Here is an 18,777-nt window from a genome sequence, read left to right on the forward strand (position 1 = left end):
CACAGACTCCTAATGTCCTCCAGCCACTGGCTGCAGCCGGCATTCCTGGGCAGACTCCTGGCTTGGGGACAAATGCCCCAGAGGCTCCAGGTTACCCACGGGCTCAGGGATGGCTTCCACGGGGTGTTTCCAGTTCCCCGGAGAGTCGAGTAAGGTCCCGGAGCGCACGGCCCTGAGGCCTGGCCTGGGGGCTCGGGAGACAGGGCGGCCCCAGCCGGCCGCCCACCGGCAGCCCGGCGCTGTCACGTTCCAGCCGCCTGACTCAGGCCGCGCAGGGCGGGGAGCCGGGAGGCGGTGCCGGCGCCCGCCTCGGCCCCGGAGGCGGCACCAGGAAGCGCCCGCCCCGGCCGGAGCCGCCATGTAACCGGCGCCGCCCGGAGCCCGAGCCGCGCGGGCCCCAGCGACCCGCCCGCCATGGGGGACGAGGACGAGGATGAGAGCTGCGCGGTGGAGCTGCGGATCACAGAAGGTGGGTGTGGGGCCTGACTGCGGCTGCCCGGGGCAGGCCGGGACGGGTCATGGACCGGCTGGGCTCATTCGCCCCCTGTGCCCACAGCCAACCTGACCGGGCACGAGGAGAAGGTGAGCGTGGAGAACTTCGAGCTGCTCAAGGTGCTGGGCACGGGAGGTGAGGACCCCCATCCACCGGGCAGGCGTCCCAGGCGCGGTGCCCCTGACCTCCTGCCTGCTCACTCCTGGGCCTGGGCCAGGCCACTGAGCAGGCCCCCCACCCTTTCCCGGCACAGCCTGCCTTGCCTGCCCCGCCCTGCCTCGCCAGGGTTTGCATGCCCACTTCCAGGGCACTCCACGTTGACATCACTCCTCCCTCCACGGTCCTGTGCGTGCATGCCCCCCTGGATTTGCCAACACCCTGGGGAGGGGGACTTGCGCCCCTCTCAGTGATTTGCATAGCTCCTCCCTTTCTTCCAATATGGGATCCCCCTCCTACATTTTGCAAATGCCCCAGAGCTGGTTTGCGCATCCCTTCCCCAGCCAGGTGCACACCTCTGCCTCCCTTCCTTGCACTGGCATCTTTTCACATCCATCTGATCTCTCGCAGGTTTGCATATGCCCCGCCCCCACGCCTCGCAGCAGGCCCCCTGGAGTAGCGTGCTCCCCAGCCTGGTTTGCACATCCTTTCCCTGGTTTTGCTGGGCACCCTCCCGGGGTGTGCACACCCTTTCCTTAGAAGGCTCTGCCAGCTTTTTGCACACCTGCCTCTTGCCAGAGCTCCTTTGCCTCATTTGCACACCCTCCTGGGTTGGCATCGCCCCCACCCCCCAAGCCTGCACCAATCTCCCGCTCACAGCCTACCCTCCACCCACTCGCTGCTCCCACAGCCTACGGCAAGGTGTTCCTGGTGCGGAAGGCGGGCGGGCACGACGCGGGGAAGCTGTACGCCATGAAGGTGCTGCGCAAGGCGGCGCTGGTGCAGCGTGCCAAGACGCAGGAGCACACGCGCACCGAGCGCTCGGTGCTGGAGCTGGTGCGCCAGGCGCCCTTCCTGGTCACGCTGCACTACGCTTTCCAGACGGATGCCAAGCTGCACCTCATCCTGGGTGAGCGCACGCCACATCCCAATGGGGGTGGGGTGGCTGGGGGCAGGCAAGGCCACCTGAGGGGGCTGCTTCCTGACTTCCACTGCACTTCCCAGACTATGTGAGCGGCGGGGAGATGTTCACCCACCTCTACCAGCGCCAGTACTTCAAGGAGGCTGAGGTGCGCGTGTATGGGGGTGAGATCGTGCTGGCCCTGGAACACCTGCATAAGGTGGGTGAAGACTTGGCCTCAGGCTGTTGCTATGGAAACTGGGTCTGGGCCTTGGAAGGAACCTGCACGCAGGGCAGCCTCGGGCCTCCCCCTGGGCTTTCTGGGGGGCCAGTGGCGAGCTGGGTGGGAATTGGAGCTGCTTCCCCAGGACCCCTTGCAGGAAGCCTCAACGCTGCCTGGTGGGGTCCCCTCCCCTGGCACCTCCTCGAAGGGGCTTTCCTCTTTCAGGGAACTCGGGGCTGCGTTCACAGAACTTCCTCAAATGGAAACCTCACGGCCTGGCTCCTGAGGCCTCCTTGAAGTAGAGCTCTTCACACAGACTTTCCTCTCTCTGGGAACTTGGGACCTGATCCACGGGGCCCTCCTTCTTTGCTTTATATCTTAAATGGCCTTTCTTATTCAGTGGCTCTGCCCTGAAGACCCCCTCTATAGGCAGATGACTTTCTCTGGGGGGTCTCCTTATCCTGAGCAGGGCCAGGAGCTGCAGGAGCTGGGGAGGGTTTGGGGGAGGAAGCCTCAGCACCCCTCTTGCTCCTACCAGCTCGGCATCATTTACCGAGACCTGAAACTGGAGAATGTGCTGCTGGACTCCGAGGGCCACATTGTCCTCACGGACTTCGGGCTGAGCAAGGAGTTCCTGACGGAGGAGGTGAGTGGAGGCCATCTCTGCCTGCAGTGCCCCATTCAGTCCTTCTCCTTCCTGCCTCTTCCTGCTCTGGGCCTGCATTCTGGGGCTGCAGAAGTGAATAGCTCCAAGAAGTTTCCACAGCTCAGCTTTCTAACCTCAGAAGTTGAGGGAGTCTTACTCTGGGCCTTGTGGGGCACTGGGGCACAGGAGAGGCTTCGACATCTAAGCAGGACCTCTTGCCCTCCCAGAAAGAGCGGACCTTCTCCTTCTGTGGCACCATCGAGTACATGGCCCCCGAAATTATCCGTAGCAAGGCAGGGCATGGCAAGGTAGGTTGGCAGGGAAGTGGGGCTGGGGGAGGTGAAAGGGTGGGGTATGAGGCAGGGGAGATGCAGGCCCTCACCCCAGCTCTACCCTGCAGGCTGTGGACTGGTGGAGTCTGGGCATCTTGCTCTTCGAGCTGCTGACGGGGGCCTCGCCCTTCACCCTGGAGGGCGAGAGGAACACGCAGGCTGAGGTGTCTCGGTGAGTAGGGCTGGGCGTGGAGGGCGGCCAGGGGGCTGCAGGGCCTGCCTGGGCAGGGCTGTGGGGGGGGGGCTTGCTGCCCCTGACGCCCCCCCAATCCTCCCAGACGGATCCTGAAGTGCTCCCCTCCCTTCCCCCCTCGGATCGGGCCCGTGGCGCAGGACCTGCTGCAGCGGCTGCTTTGCAAGGATCCCAAGAAGCGATTGGGTGCGGGGCCCCAGGGGGCACAAGAAGTCCGGAACCACCCCTTCTTCCAGGTGAGGCTCCTGACTCAGGGCCCCACACCTCCTGGTGCATACCCAGGTGGGGCTGCTGTTCCAGGTTGAGGTTGTGCCTGGCCAGTTTCACTTTATTTGGAAATCCCCCCAGAGAAAGAAAGCAAGTGTGTGTCAGCTAGGTTTCTCTTCACATCCAACCCCACTGAAACTTGGCAGATGTGTTCCTGAAAGAAAGGATTCTAGGTTCATTGGCTCTTGGGGCTGTCAGGGATTTGAGAATGGATTGGTTGGTCCTTTCATTGGACAGACCCAGAGAAGGCAGGTGACCTGCCCCAGATGGCACAGTAAATTGTGCCGAGCTGGGAATAGACCTTGGCTCTAGATAGATCTCCTGCTGGTCCAAATCAGTACTAAAACCCACACTTATGGCTTTTAGCACCCACCCAGGAATTTTGTTCTTTTTCCCTGTCCCTGTACAGTCTGTGTGCCTGTCATTCAGTTGGACGGTTGATCAGCACACATGGGTGTTTGCTCACTTGTTAGGAGCACACACATGTTAGAGTGCAGTGCAGAGTGAATCTGGCCACGTGAGAATGCACTGACTCAGGGGCTGGGCCTGGCCAGCACCATCGCCCAGCAGGACTTTGTAACAGTGAATACCTACTGTGTGTCGGCCCTTTGCAGACATGAACTCATTTCACCCTCACAACTACCTGATTCTTATTTTTTAGATGGAGTTTCACTTTGTCTCCTGGGCTGGAGTGCAGTGGCGTGATCTCGGCTTACTGCAACCTCCACCTCAGGGGTTCAAGCGATTCTCCTGCCTCAGCCTCCCAAGTAGCTGGGATTACAGGCACAGGCCACTACGACTGGCTAATTTTTATATTTTTAGTAGAGATGGGGTTTCACCATGTTGGCCAGGCTGGTCTCGAACTCATGACCTCAAGTGATCCACCTGCCTCAGCCTCCCAAAGTGCTGGGATTATAGGTGTGAGCCACCGCACCCTGCCACAACCACCTTGATTCTTGTCCCCATCTTGACAGATGAGGAAGCTGAGGCTCCAAACAATTAAGTACTTTGTCCAGGAAGTTATGGAGCTCAGATTCAACCCAAGGCTGAGAGGCTTGAATGCCTGTGCTTAATGGTCTTCTGCTTAAGTGTAGGCATCAGATTTGCCACTTGTCTGACATCTAAACAAAAGCACCCATTTCTGGGTACTTATTGTGGGCCAGGTACTGTGTTACTCATACTTCGAGTGCCATCTCTTTGAATCTTCCAAGCCCTGGGAGGGCCTGCCTGAGATGATTTCTTAGATAAGAATCTATGTCTTTGAGGTGAAGATGTCCCTTTGCACGGGGTGGGGAAAGCATCTGAGCAGTGTTGGTTTCTTTCAGTGAATTCCTCAAGCCCACCCTTCGCCTATGCTGGGTGCTGGGCTGGATGCTGGAGTGGGTTGACCAGTCATACAGGAGAGGCCCCAAGGTCTTCAAGGCTTGATGTGTGGAAGAGTGTTTCTCTCCTTCTGCCTTTTCTTTTTCTTTTCTTTTTTTTTGGAGACAGAGTCTCGCTCTATTTCCCAGAGTGCAGTGGCATGATCTTGGCTCACTGCAGCCTCTGCTTCCCTGGTTCAAGTGATTCTCCTGCCTCAGCCTCCCAAGTAGCTGGGATTATAGGTGCGCACCATCGCAGCCAGCTTATTTTTGTATTTTTAGTAGAATCAGGGATTCACCATGTTGGCCAGGCTGGTCTCAAACTCCTGGCCTCGTGATCTGCCCGCCTTGGCCTCCCAAAGTGCTGGGATTACAGACACGTAAGCCCCCGCGCCTGGCCTCCTTCTGCTTTTTCTTGGACAGCTTCTTTGGTGAGAGCAGTGCTCAGGTCCTTGGTGGTAGAACTGGAGCCTTCCAGCTTGAGTCAGTCATCTTGGCTACAGAGACAAAAAGTCCAACTCAAAATGGTGATATCTGTTGGAATCAAGTTTGGTGCTAGCCACAGAGATCAGAATGAACAGAGTGACCTAAGAGGTTTACTTATAAGTAAACCTTTTATTATACTTTTATATAATACTTTTATTATACTTACTTATAAATAGGTGGCTTACTTACTTTTCTTCTGACATAAAAGAAGTCCAGATTAGCAGACCAGGGCTGCCGTGGTGTCTTCACAGTGCCACACTGTCTTCAGGAATCTAAATTCTTCTTCTTCTTTTTTTTTTTTTAAATTTTTTTTTTTATTCTTAGCAAGTAGCTTCTATCTCTGGGGTTGCTTCATGGTCCAACATGGTTGCTGGAGCTCTTGCCATCTAAGCTGTCTCCCAGGTAGGGAGCAGGAGGAAGGAGAAGGGGCAAAAAGGGCACTTGCCACCTAGCAACCTCCCTCTTCAGGATCTTTTCCTGGAATCTTACCTAATAATTTTTTTCTGATAAGTTTTGGTCACCCCTAACTGCAAGCAAGTTTGTAAAAATATTCTTTTAATTGTGTATATTGGTTCCTGGAATAAAACTGGGGTTATGGTACTAAGGAAGACAGGGAGAATGGATATTGAGCAGGCAATCAACAGGTTCTGCCGCATTAGCTTAAACATAAAAGGGCATGTTTTGGCTCCCATAAGTGAAAAGGCCAAGGGAAAGTGGTCTGACTTAAGGCAAGACCACATCCAGGTGCTGAAACTATGTCCCTTGGTTCTGCTTTTCTGCATGGGGACTTCATCTAACCCTGAGAGGGTCCCTAGCAGTTCCAGACCACATCCTCTTAGATTTAAGTCCAGCAGGAGAAAGAGATGTGTTTTTCACACCAACCCTTTTTTTTTTTTTTTTTTTGAGACGGGGTTTTTGCTCGTTGCCCAGGCTGGAGTGCAGTGGCGCTATCTTGGTTCACTGCAACCTCTGCTTCCTCAGTTCAAGTGATTCTCCTGCCTCAGCCTCCCGAGTAGCTGGGATTACGGGTGTGCACCACCACGCCCAGCTATTTTTTTTTTTTTTTTTTGTATTTTTAGTAGAGATGGGGTTTTACCATGTTAACCAGGTCTTGAACTCCTGACCTCAGGTGATCCAGCTGCCTTGGCCTCCGAAAATCCTGGGATTATAGGCATGAGCCACCACGTCTGACCTTTTCACACCAATTCTATTAAAAGTTCCAGAACTGACTAAGTGTGGTGGAATGGTGGTTCTCTAAGGGGAATAGGGATTGCGTTACCAGAGGGAGAGAGAAGCCAGGGAGGCAGGAGGAATAGCTGCCCACCCCAAATGCCAGATGGGCCCTTGCCTCATGGAGGAACTGCCCAGTGAGGGTGGGCTGAGTGGAGGGAGTTTCTCATTCCTGACCTTTGACACCTAATCTCTGATTCCCTTGCCTCAGGGCCTCGATTGGGCTGCTCTGGCTGCCAGGAAGATTCCAGCCCCATTCCGGCCCCAAATCCGCTCAGAGCTGGATGTGGGCAACTTTGCAGAGGAATTCACTCGGCTGGAGCCTGTCTACTCACCCCCTGGCAGCCCCCCACCTGGGGACCCCCGAATCTTTCAGGTGAGGGGAAACTCATGGAACCCAGATGCAGGAGAGATGAGATGTTGCTGTCTGCCTCAGCCCTGGCTGACCCGAGGACACTGCCTAGGCCTTGTGTCCTGATTGGGACTCAGCGTCTCCCCTAGACGTCTCCACTTAAAGGGGACCTAGGGTTGTCAGTCGCAGAAACCACCAGGGCAGGATGTGTGTTTGATAGTTCATGGTTTATCTTTAAACCTTCTGTTAATTTCCCTTCTATTCCATCATCTCTTTATTGTTATGTAAAAATATTGTTTAAAATTATTCACTTGCGGCTGGGTGTGGTGGCTCACACCTGTAATCCCAGCACTTTGGGAGGCTGAGGCAGGTGGATCACTTGAGGTCAGGAGTTCGAGACCAGCCTGGCCAACATGGGGGAAACCCCGTCTCTACTAAAAATACAAAAACTAGCTGGATGTGGTGGTATGTGCCTGTAATCCCAGCTACTCGGGAGGCTGAGGTGGGAGAATCGCTTGAACCTGGGAGGCGGAGGTTGCAGTGAGCCGAGATCACACCATGGCATTCTAGGCTGGGCGACAGAGTGAAACTCCTTCTCAAAAAAAAAAAGAGAGATCACTTTCTCACGTGGACACCTAGGAGGAGATGCATGTTGATATTGTGGCTTTGCATGCCCTTGGCATAGCATGGTACACTCCTGGAGGGACAGGTCCCCTCCACAGAATTTTTTTTTTTTTTTTTTTTTTTGAGACGGAGTCTCACTCTGTCACCAGGCTGGAGTGCAGTGGCTTGATCTCGGCTCACTGCAATCTCTGCCTCCCGAGTTCAAGCGATTCTCCTGCTTTAGCCTCCTGAGTAGTTGGGACTACAGGTGCGCGCCACTACGCCCAGCTAATTTTTGTGTTTTTAGTAGAGACGGGGTTTCACCATGTTGGCCTGGATGGTCTCGATCTCTTGACCTTGTGGTCCGCCTGCCTTGGCCTCCCAAAGTGCTGGGATTAGAGGCGTGAGCCACCATGCCAAGCCCCCTCTACTGAATTTTAGAAGCTTACACCTTTTGGACAAGTCCAAACTCCCTTTGCTTGGGCATTGAGGCCCTTCATGATGTGGTCCTTGCTTAGAACCTTAGCCTCAGTTCTCATCATTTTCCTACTTGATGCTCTGGAGGGCATGATCTAACTGCTCAGAGGTTCCAGAATATACGTCTGTGCCTTTGCACTTGCTGTTCCTGCTACCTGGAGTACATGCTCTATAGTAGTCTACCTGGCAAGCTTCTACCCCTCTTTTAGGCCTCCTTGTCTGCTCACCTGGCCCAGGGGGTCACCCTTTCTTTGTGCTGCAGTCCTCTGTGGACAGCATCTCCTTCTGTGCAGTTTATCATGCTGCCATAATGATATCTTATCATTATCACTAAATAAACCAGTATGGTTTGTTTAATAGACAGACCAAAAATGGCCAGATAAGTCCCTTCTCTGAAGCTCTTAGAATTGACAACTCTGTGCTTGAATGTCCACATTCCATTCCGTTGTCTCACAGCCCCCACGATAAAGTTCTTTCTCTTGAATTGGTAGGTACTTTCACTCATTCATTTAATGATTCAAAAATGTGTAGTGAGTGCCTAAAATATTCCAGGTACTGATCTGGGTACTACATTTTTAGGAGAAGATGACACTTAGTTTTTTAAATTATTTTTTAAAATTAATTAATTAATTAATTTTTTAGAGACAGGATCTTGTTCTGTCACCCAGGCTGGAGTGCAGTTGGGCAACCATGGCTCACTGCAATCTTGAACTCCTGGGCTTGAGTGATCCTCCCACCTCAGCCTGTCCAATAGCTAGGACTACAGGCAAGTGCCATCACACCCAGATAATTAATTTTTTTTTTTGAGATGGAGTTTCGCTCTTGTTGCCCAGGCTAGAGTGCAATGGCACGATATCAGCTCACCACAACCTCTGCTTCCCGGGTTCAAGCTATTCTCGTGCCTCAGCCTCCCGAGTAGCTGGGATTACAGGCATGTGCCACCACACCTGGCTAATTTTTGTATTATTAGTAGAGATGGGGTTTTTCCATTTTGGTCAGGCTGGTCTCAAACTCCTGACCTCAGGTGATCTACCTGCCTCAGCCTCCCAAGTACTGGGATTACAGGCGTGAGCCACCGTGCCTGGCTACAACACACAGTTAAAATGACCCTTGGAAGCTCCTCAAATTGCCAGGACATGGATCTTTAGGAAAAGCAAAGAATTAACTCTGGTTTCTTTTTGCATTTCTTCAGTAGCTCCCCTTGCAGAAGCAGCCAAAATCTGGCTTGAAAGGGAGGAATAAAGGTTTTTTTCCTCAGCGGATAGAGCTGGATTCTCATAAGCTAAGCATGAACTCAGGCCACACTTTCAGTACATTCAGTGGTCCTTTCAGTGCCTTCAGCCCTTGGCACTTGGGGAGGAATAGGTGGTCACTCTGATGAGAAACTTGGGGTCACAGGCTGGTGGGGACAGACATGGCCCCAAGTGATTATAAAACCAGGTGGAATAAAATGTGTCCACAAATCCTGTGTGTACCAGAATGCAACTGGAACACCCCCACTGCCCCCTTGTCCAGGGTCTTGCCTCTGCCTCGTTCCCCACCAGAGTCTCCTCACCTGCACCCCCAACCACCATGCCCATCCCCCCGACTCCCGCCCTGCAGGGATACTCCTTTGTGGCACCCTCCATCCTCTTCGACCACAACAACGCGGTGATGACCGATGTGCTGGAAGCGCCTGGTGCTGGAGACCGGCCAGGTCGGGCAGCGGTGGCCAGGAGCGCTATGATGCAGGTGGGCCGGGCTGGGGGGAAATTGGTTTTAGGAGAGGCCTAGGCCCGGGACTCTAGGCCTAGATCCAACTGGCGCCCGCAGCGTGAGCTCGGTGAGGTCCCAAGCCTCTCCGACATGGGGCGTGGCGGGGCCGCGGGGCTACCAGGTGGGACCTCTGACGCGCCCCCTTCGCCTTCGCCTCCGCCTCCAGGACTCGCCCTTCTTCCAGCAGTACGAGCTGGACCTGCGGGAGCCTGCGCTGGGCCAGGGCAGCTTCTCTGTGTGTCGCCGCTGCCGCCAGCGCCAGAGCGGCCAGGAGTTCGCGGTCAAGATCCTCAGTCGCAGGTGGGAGGGCCCAGGCGCGGGCAGGGGTGGGGGTGGCAGAGCGCTGTCCCGGGGGCGGGGCCGCAGCACGGCGACCGTAACTCCTGCTCCGTCCCCCAGGCTGGAGGCGAACACGCAGCGCGAAGTGGCTGCCCTGCGCCTGTGCCAGTCACACCCCAATGTGGTGAATCTGCACGAGGTGCATCACGACCAGGTGATGGCTTCCGGCCAGGGGAGGGCAGAGAGAAAAGGGGCAGGCGGCGGGGCTTGGGGGCACTAGATCCCCCCTTGGGCGGGATCTAGGGGCGAATTGGGCGGGGCCTAGCGTTTGATTCGGGGGCCCAAAGGGACCAGGGAGGCGCAGGGAGTGGAATTTGAGGGGAGTAGGGCCTGAGGACGGGAAGGTGGAGCTGAAGATGGACAAGAAAAGGGACTTTGGCCGGGCGCGATGGCTCACGCCTGTGATCCCAGCACTTTGGGAGGTCGAGGTGGGCGGATCACTTGAAGTCAGGAGTTCGAGACCAGCCTGGGAACATGGCGAAAGCCCGTCTCTACGAAAAATACAAAAATTAGCCTGACGCGGTGGCGTGTGCCTGTAATCCCAGCTACTTGGGAGGCTGAGGCACGAGAATCGCTGGAACCCCGGGAGGCAGAGGTTGCAGTGAGCCGAGATCGTGCCACTGCACTCCAGCCTGGGCGACAAAGCGAGACTGTCTCCAAAAAAGTAACAAAGAAAGAAAAAAAAAGGATTTCGAGGAGGGGGTGCTCGAACATGGGCACGGCCCGAGGGCCGGGGCGGGGCCTGGGTGGTGGGAGGGGGCTCGCCGCGGTGGGTAGGTGGTGACCGTGGCCCGCCACGCCGCCCGCAGCTGCACACGTACCTGGTCCTGGAGCTGCTGCGGGGCGGGGAGCTGCTGGAGCACATCCGCAAGAAGCGGCACTTCAGCGAGTCGGAAGCGAGCCAGATCCTGCGCAGCCTCGTGTCGGCCGTGAGCTTCATGCACGAGGAGGCGGGCGTGGTGCACCGCGACCTCAAGCCGGAGGTGGGCGAGCGGCCTCGGCGGCGGGGCGGGGCTATGGCGCCGGGGGCTGCTTCTGACCACCCTGCCGCCCTCGCAGAACATCCTGTACGCCGACGACACGCCCGGGGCGCCGGTGAAGATCATCGACTTCGGGTTCGCGCGGCTGCGGCCGCAGAGTCCCGGGGTGCCCATGCAGACGCCCTGCTTCACGCTGCAGTACGCTGCCCCCGAGCTGCTGGCGCAGCAGGGCTACGACGAGTCCTGCGACCTCTGGAGCCTGGGCGTCATTCTGGTATGGGACGCGGTCCTCGAGGCGGGGTCAGGGTCGCTCGGGCCTGGCGTCTTTCTGATGTGGAGCAGCACGAGGGAGGGGACGGGGGTCATCTTGGTGGGGGCGGCTGAGTTTCGTCTGAAGCTGGGATCGAGGTGGTTCAAATACAGAGGCGGGGTCGCTCTGGTGCTAGAGTCGGAGCATCCGGGTATTGGGGGTTAGAAGTTAGGGTTCACCAAGCGTGGGTCTGAGGAGTGCCCCTAGTGGGGAGGGTGAGTGGTTCTGTGGGAGCGGAGGGGTCAGCCTCGGCCCCGCAGCCTGGGTGGGTCTCACCTTCCCCTCACCCTTCCTAGTACATGATGCTGTCGGGGCAGGTCCCCTTCCAGGGGGCCTCTGGCCAGGGCGGGCAGAGCCAGGCGGCCGAGATCATGTGCAAAATCCGCGAGGGGCGCTTCTCCCTTGACGGTGAGGCCTGGCAGGGCGTATCGGAGGAAGCCAAGGAGCTGGTCCGAGGTGCGGAGCTGGAGGTCACAGACCATAGTTGGGGAGGGGGACGCTGGGACAAGGATGGTCACTGGGTCAGGTGTCCTGGTTGGGGATGGGTAGGGGAGGAGAGAGGGGCTGTTACGATCTCTTTGGGGCTCAGGCTTTACTCCAGGCTCCTCCCCACACTTCCTTGCCCCGCCTCCAGGGCTTCTGACCGTGGACCCCGCCAAGCGGCTGAAGCTAGAGGGACTGCGGGGCAGCTCGTGGCTGCAGGACGGCAGCGCGCGCTCCTCGCCCCCGCTCCGGACGCCCGACGTGCTCGAGTCCTCTGGGCCCGCAGTGCGCTCGGGTCTCAACGCCACCTTCATGGTAAGGGGCGCGGTCTGTTGAAGGGAAGGGGTTGGCGAAGCCTCGAGAGGTGGAGTCTGGGGAGGCCCGGCCATCGGAGCCCAGAAAGGGGAGGTGAGGCCGGGCGCGGTGGCTCACGCCTGTAATCCCAGCGCTTTGGGAGGCCGAGGCGGGCGGATCACGAGGTCAGGAGTTCGAGACCAGCCGGAACAACATGGTGAAACCCCGTCTCTTCTAAAAATAGAAAAATTAGCCAGGTGTGGTGGCGCGCGCCTGTAATCCCAGCTACTCAGGAGACTGAGGCAGGAGAATCTCTTGAACCCAGGAGGCAGAGGTTGCAGTGAGCTGAGATTGCACCACTGCACTCCAGCCTGGGCGACAGAGCAAGACTCTGTCAAAAAAAAAAAAAAAAAAAAAAAAAAAAAGGGAGGTGAAAGGTGAACCGAATCCTGTGGTCGGTCTGGAGGCCAAGGCCCTGTCGGCCTTGACCTAGGCGGCTGGAGGCAAGGTCTGGGAATGGGGGTCAAACTAGATCTGGAAGCCGGGGTCAGGCGGGGGTGGGGGCACTCACCCTTTCCTTTCTGCCAGGCGTTCAACCGGGGCAAGCGGGAGGGCTTCTTCCTGAAGAGTGTGGAGAACGCACCCCTGGCCAAGAGGCGGAAGCAGAAGCTTCGGAGCGCCACCGCCTCCCGCCGGGGCTCCCCCGCACCAGCCGCCCCGGGCCGAGCCCCCGTCGCCGCCAAAGGGGCCCCCCGCCGAGCCAACGGCCCCCTGCCCCCCTCCTAATCCCCACCACTGTGACCCCCTTCCCTCATAGGGGCTGTGACCTGGGAGCCCAGCTCACTCCCGGAGGCCTCTGCCAGCCGCCGACCTGATCCCCAAGGAAGTGTCCTTCCCTCTCCTACCCCACCCCATTCCCAGACAGAGCAGAAGTATTTTTATAAGCAGAGAATTTTTTATGTCTTACCAGATAGAAATGCAGGGAAGGGGGACCTGCTGGGGAGTGGGGTTTGGGGGGCCCTCTCCCACGACACTGCCTCTTCTGGGCAGAAGGCCCCTCCAGGGGGACTGCTCCAACAGGAAAGAGTCCCTCCGCCACTTATAAGCACTGAGTTAGGAGTGCTAACTCCTAAACTGGGACCCCCTACCCTGTTCTCCCTTGAGGCCACGTTCCTGGGAGGGGCACCCCTCAACTGTCACTTTATGGACTGTCTGTGCAATTACGTCCACCAAAGACCCATGTTGGGGGGACTGAAGGAGAGGCCCTGGGGGACCCTCTGAAGCATTTCTGCCTCACTTTATGTCATCTGCTTCTCCCCTGTTGGGGCTAAGGAAGGAGATAGGTGGCTCCTAAAAGAGGAGGCCCTCTTCTCACCCACCCCTTCCCCTTTGGCACAGCTACTCCTGGCTGGGGGTGGGGCCTTGGGGGTCTGGGCTGGGCATCCATGGTCACTGCCTCAGCCCATCCAGGCTGTGCCTTTGACTTTAAAATAAAAGTCCACCCAGTGCTGTGTATGGCATCCGTGTGTTCTCCTTCGTGTTGTGGGTGTCTAGAGCAGAGATTCTGGGCAGACAGGCTGCTAGCCCATGGAGTTTGGGACCTCAGTGGGGAGGGACAGGCAGACTCTTCTGGGCAAGAAGATATTCTTTGTTCCTTGACTTTTGCTATGAGCAGGAGGGCGCAACTCTCATCCTGGGTGTATATCCGGACAGCTCTGCTGGGTATCATTTAGGATATTCTTGGTTGTAAATACAGCTGCTGCTTGACTTAGGGTGGACCTACATCCCGATAAACCCAACCTGAATAGAAAATGCTGAAAGCCGAAAATACATTTAATGTCTGCAACACAGCAGACGGCGCCCGACTTAGGATCGTTTGATTTACCGGCTTTCAACTTTACCATGGTGCCAAAGCGATAGGCTTTCAGTAGAAAACATAAATGGTAAGGAGCTTCCTGACTTACGATGGGATTACCCATCGTAGGTCGAAAAATTCGTGTCAAGCATAAGTCAGTCGGGGACTGTCTGTAAGAAAAAACCCAACCCAAACTTGCTTAAGCAAAGCACAGTGTTTTGGGGGAGCTCTTGGAACTATGCAGCTTCTCCATAGCTTCAGGCAAGACCTAATCCAGACTGAAGCACATGATCAGGACTCAGCTGCCGAGTCTGCCGAGATTTTATTGTTTTCTTGGTGGTGGTCCAGTCTGGAGGACTCTCCTTATGGACTCAAGACCGGTGCCAGGCACTCCAGGGGCTCCAGATGGAAATCTGGAGATGGAAGTGGTTTCCCTGTTCCCAAGGGAAGTCCTGAGCTGTGCTCTGATTGGAGCCACTGAGGTCATGTGCCCAAACTGAACCAATCACTGTGGCCAGGGAGGCAGTGTGCTGATTGGCTTAGATCTGGATCATGGCCTGCCCTCTGGAGGCTCATTGGGTGGAGAGTAGGGGAGGGGTGGGCCCTGGAGGGAGGTTACTTGAACCCGGCTGGGTGGTCAGTGAAGGTGAGAGTGAGAGGATCAGCCCTACTCATTAGGGCCCTCACTGGAATCAGAGCTTGGTTCCCCTCAGGGAGTGTCTGAGACTCCTCCCTGTGTGATCCCTGCGGGGTGTGTGTGTGTGTGGCCATAGTGCGGTTGTGGCCTGAGCACCTTTGCCAGCACCGCAGGTCGGGTCCTTTTGTCCACACATGGGGATGTCCTGACAGCTCCCGCCCCAGGGTCTGCCTGAACCCCACCTTGGGCCGTCTCTCCATCGTTTCTCTCCCTGTGGCTACCCTGTGAGACCATCTCATGTGGACCTTCCCCTCCTGTCCCCGGGAGGCCTGGGGATCTGGGCTGGGACCCAGAGGTGCCCAGGTGAGGCGAACCAGGCAGGCCTTGTGGGCAGGTGGGGCTCCGGGGGAGTGGAAAGGGGGGGTATGCGGGCGCCAGCTGTGTCCCATCCTGGTGGTCTGAGAGAACGGGAAGGGGCCCTCAGGAGGAGGGAAGAAATTCTGAGGCTCTAATTCTGACTCCTGTGTTACCAGCTGTGTGACTTTAGCAAGTCACCTAACAGCCCCAGCCTCCCCTATTTGTCGAAAAGAGGAACTAGAGAATTAACAGATGTAAAGAGCGTGGTCACTCAGTCACCAGGAATTTATCGAGATTTACTGACCTTTTCCAACGTGTAGGGATCCTCCTGAGCACTCTAGGCGGGAATCTCATTGAAGGAGATGAAAGGGTCCCATTTCATCAGGTACTCACAAGCACTGAGTATTACCATTTCAAAACCTTTGCTAATTGGGTGGATGCAAAATAGTCTCTCATCTTCAATTTCTTCACCTCTCATTCCATGTAACTCACAGCCACCCTATAAAAGAGGTATCTTTAGCCTCATTTCTTCCTATTAATTAATTTAGCTTTTATTTAAAAAAGAAATTTTTTTTTTTGTTTTGAGATGGAGCCTGGCTCTGTTGTCCAAGGCTGGAGTGCAGGGGTGCGATCTCAGCTCACTGCAACCTCTGCCTCCTGGGTTCAAGTGATTCTCCTGCCTTAGCCTCCCGAGTAGCTGGGATTACAGGCTCCCGCCACCACACCCGGCTAATTTTGTATTTTTAGTAGAGAAGAGGTTTCACCATGTTGGGCAGACTGGTCTCGAACTCCTGACGTCAGGTGATCCGCCCACCTCGGCCTCCCAAAGTGCTGGGATTACAGGTGTGAGCCGCCATGCCTGGCCTAATTTAGCTTTTAGAGATGGGGTCTTGCTCCGTTGCCCAGGCTGGAGTGCAGTGGTGCCATCATAGCTCACTGCAGCCTCAGACTCTTGGGCTCAAGCGATCCTTCTTCTTCAGCCTCCGGAGTACTTAGCCTCATTTCAGGGGTGAAGAAACGGGTTCAGAGGATGCAGTAACCCAGAGAAGGGAGGATGCTGGGTGGAAAGAGCAAGGACTTAGAGGAATGAGCCAGCCTTGGTTTGAATCCTGCCTCTTCTCTGTGTGGTCAAGGAGCCTGCGGGTGGGAGATAGATGTGATTGAGCTGCAGGCTGGCCAGGGTGTAAACTGGCAGAGTGGAAGGGGACATGGTGGGCACAGGCAGGGAGGTAGGGAGGCCAGAGGCCAGTGCTCAAGGTCTTAGGTCTGGCCCCCTGCTTCTATACCTTGACTTTGGCTGCTGACCAGCCTCACCTAACATGGAGGCTGGCTCTTCCAGGGGAGCCAGGAGAGCTCACCCTCCTAACACTGGGCTTCTGTTTCCACTCTTCAAATGTCCTCAGTGAACAGGCTTGGGCTTCCTGCTCTGATGAAATGTTGGTGCCCCGAGAGGGTCCAACAGCCCTGTAAACTTCTGGCTCCCTCCAAGTCGCTGTTAACTTTTTTTTTGGAGACGGAGTTTTTGCTCTGGTTGCCCAGGCTGGAGTGTAATAGCGTGATCTCGGCTCACTGCAACCTCTGCCTCCTGGGTTGAATCAATTCTCCTGCCTCAGCCTCCCGAGTAGCTGGGATTACAGGCATGCGTCTCCACGCCCAGCTAATTTTGTATTTTTAGTAGAGACGGGGTTTCTCCATGTTGGTCAGGCTGGTCTCGAACTCCTGACCTCAGGTGATCGCCCGCCTTGGCCTCCCAAAGTGGTGGGATTACAGGCGTGAGACACCACTCCTGGCCTGCTGTTAACTATTAATAACTACTGTTAGAACTAAAGTTCTGGCCGGGCACAGCGGCTCACACCTGTAATCCCAGCACTTTAGGAAGCCGAGGCGGGCGGATCATCTGAGGTCAGGAGTTCGAGACCAGCCTGGCCAACATGGTGGAACCCTGTCTCCACTAAAAGTACAAAACTAGCCGGGCGTGGTGGCGCATGCATGTAATCCCAGCTACTAGGGAGGCTGAGGCAAGAGAATCGCTTGAACCCGGCAGGCGGAGGTTGTGGTGAGCCAAGATTGTGCCACTGCACTCCAGCCTGGGTGACAGGGTGAGACTCCGTCTCTAAGTTCTAGAGTCACTGTTTGACTCTAAGCAAGTTACTTCCCCCTAAAGTACTCTGGGGGTGTAAACAAAAATATTCCATATGAATGTAGAGATTGCAAACTGGCCTATGCCTGGCCTATAGAAATTCATTTTTGGGGCCAGCACTTTTTTTTTTGAGACAGTGTTTTATTCTGTTGCCCACCCTTGAGTGTAGGGGTGCAATCTCGGCTCACGACAGCCTCAACCTTCTGGGCCCAAGTGATCCTCCCACCTCAGCCACCCAAGTAGCTGGGATTACAGGCATGCGCCACCATGCCTGGCTATTTTTTGTATTTTTGTAGAGATGGGGTTTCGCCAAGTTGCCCAGGCCGGTCTTGAACTCCTGAGCTCAAGTGATCTGCTTCCCAAAGTGTTGGGACTACAGGCACTAGCCACTGCACCTGGCCTAAGCACATGCTTTAAAATGAGGAAAAGCATATGGAATCCTAGATGTTAGGCTTTTACTGATGAGCTGAAGGGCTGGCCCTGGGGCAGTCTTCCTGCATGGTCTAATCAGCTGGAGCAGAAACACGCTGCTACCACAGACAGGGCCTCTGCTTTCCAGGTTGCCGCAGTTCCCACCACTCCCTGTGGTTACACCAGCTCTGTCCTGCATTCATCCCTCTGGCCCTCTAGGCATTTGAGTTTGTGACTCTGATATAAACGGTCTCCTTCCACGGTCACTGCTGCACAAAAATGGGCTTCGCGAAATGTCAAAGATACCCCTTAAATCCTTTATTTTTGGCCAGGCTCAGTGGCTCATCCCTGTAATTCCAGCACTTTGGGAGGCCGAGGGGGGTGGATCACTTGAGGTCAGGAGTTTGAGACCAACCCAGCTGTGGCAAAACCCCATCTCTACTAAAAATACAAAAATTAGCCAGGTGTGGTGGCACAGGCCTGTAATCCCAGCTACCTGAGAGGCTGAGGGAGGAGAATCGCTTGAACCCAGTAGGCGGAGGTTGCAGTGAGCCAAGATGGTGCCACTGCACTTCAGCCTGGGCGACAGAGCAAGACTCCATCTCAAAAAAAAAAAAAATCTTTTATTTTGTTTTAAAATTTAAATTTAGTTTGTATTTGTATTTGTGAAAGATGATAAATTTGGCCGAGTGGGGTGTCTCACTCCTATAATCCCAGCACTGTGGGAGGCAAAGGAGGGAGAATCCCTTGAGCCCAGGAGTTCCAGACCAGCCTGGACACCACAGTGAGATGAGAGCTTGTCTCAAAAAAAAAAAAAAAAAAAATATATATATATATATATATTCATGTGATTCAAAATTCAAAGGATCCATAAAAGTACATAGTGAAAAATGTTCTTCCACATATGCTGACCCTCTGCCACGAAACTTCTGTTGTTGCCAGAGGAAGCTAATGTGTTCTTGTGTAGTTTTCCAGGAATATTTATGTGTAGTCAAACAAATATATAATAATATGCATGTATAAGTAAAAATTCATATTAATTAAATGTTAATTTTAGAAAAAATCAGTAAGGGGCTGGGCACGGTGGCTCACGCCCGTAATCCCAGCACTTTGGGAGGTCAAGGTGGGCGGATCAAGAGGTCAGGAGATCGAGACCATCCTGGCAAACACGGTGAAACCCCGTCTCTACTAAAAATACAAAAAATTAGCCAGGCATGGTGGGGGGTGCCTGTAGTCCCAGCTACTCAGGAGGCTGAGGCAGGAGAATGGCGTGAACCCGGGAGGCGGAGCTTGCAGTGAGCAGAGATTGCGCCACTGCACTCCAACCTGGGCAACAGAGCGAGACTCCATCTCAAAAAAAGAAGAAAAAATCAGTAAATGCAAAGGAGATTTCAAAAAACCACTTGTGGCATTACTCTCCATAATCTGTGTTAGTCAATATTTTGATGCATTTAATTCTTTTTTTTTTTTTTTTTTTTGAGACAGAGTCTTGCTGT

General features: G+C 55.1%; 1 protein-coding gene across 2 annotated transcripts; it reads left to right on the forward strand.

Annotated features, from left to right (window-relative positions):
• Positions 1–40: 40 nt before the first annotated feature.
• RPS6KA4 (ribosomal protein S6 kinase A4) lies at positions 41–13,401 on the forward strand. 2 transcript variants are annotated; one of them, XM_030811072.1, is made up of 17 exons: positions 41–469; positions 557–628; positions 1,341–1,559; positions 1,655–1,770; positions 2,312–2,419; positions 2,647–2,727; positions 2,820–2,923; positions 3,030–3,180; positions 6,500–6,664; positions 9,323–9,451; positions 9,642–9,775; positions 9,875–9,968; positions 10,624–10,797; positions 10,874–11,068; positions 11,401–11,560; positions 11,739–11,902; positions 12,470–13,401. In XM_030811072.1, the coding sequence occupies exons 1-17, from the start codon at positions 415–417 to the stop codon at positions 12,665–12,667; spliced, it is 2,319 nt and encodes a 772-aa protein (XP_030666932.1). In that variant the 5' UTR covers positions 41–414; the 3' UTR covers positions 12,668–13,401. The 2 variants fall into 2 exon arrangements, with proteins under 2 accessions (XP_030666932.1, XP_030666933.1); XM_030811073.1 differs by having other exon boundaries at positions 54–469; positions 557–582.
• The last annotated feature ends 5,376 nt before the right edge of the window (positions 13,402–18,777 follow it).

Source organism: Nomascus leucogenys, chromosome 4, assembly GCF_006542625.1.
Source record: "Nomascus leucogenys isolate Asia chromosome 4, Asia_NLE_v1, whole genome shotgun sequence".
Lineage (NCBI taxonomy): Eukaryota > Metazoa > Chordata > Mammalia > Primates > Hylobatidae > Nomascus > Nomascus leucogenys.

What these genes read in the sequence shown, in the direction of transcription:
- RPS6KA4 (XM_030811072.1), top strand. Translation starts at nt 415, where the DNA reads ATGGGGGACGAGGACGAGGATGAGAGCTGCGCGGTGGAGCTGCGGATC. An exon ending in GCAAGGCAGGGCATGGCAAG is followed by an intron (nt 2,728 to 2,819) that starts GTAGGTTGGCAG and finishes TCTACCCTGCAG; the next exon opens with GCTGTGGACTGGTGGAGTCT. An exon ending in GTCAAGATCCTCAGTCGCAG is followed by an intron (nt 9,776 to 9,874) that starts GTGGGAGGGCCC and finishes TCCGTCCCCCAG; the next exon opens with GCTGGAGGCGAACACGCAGC.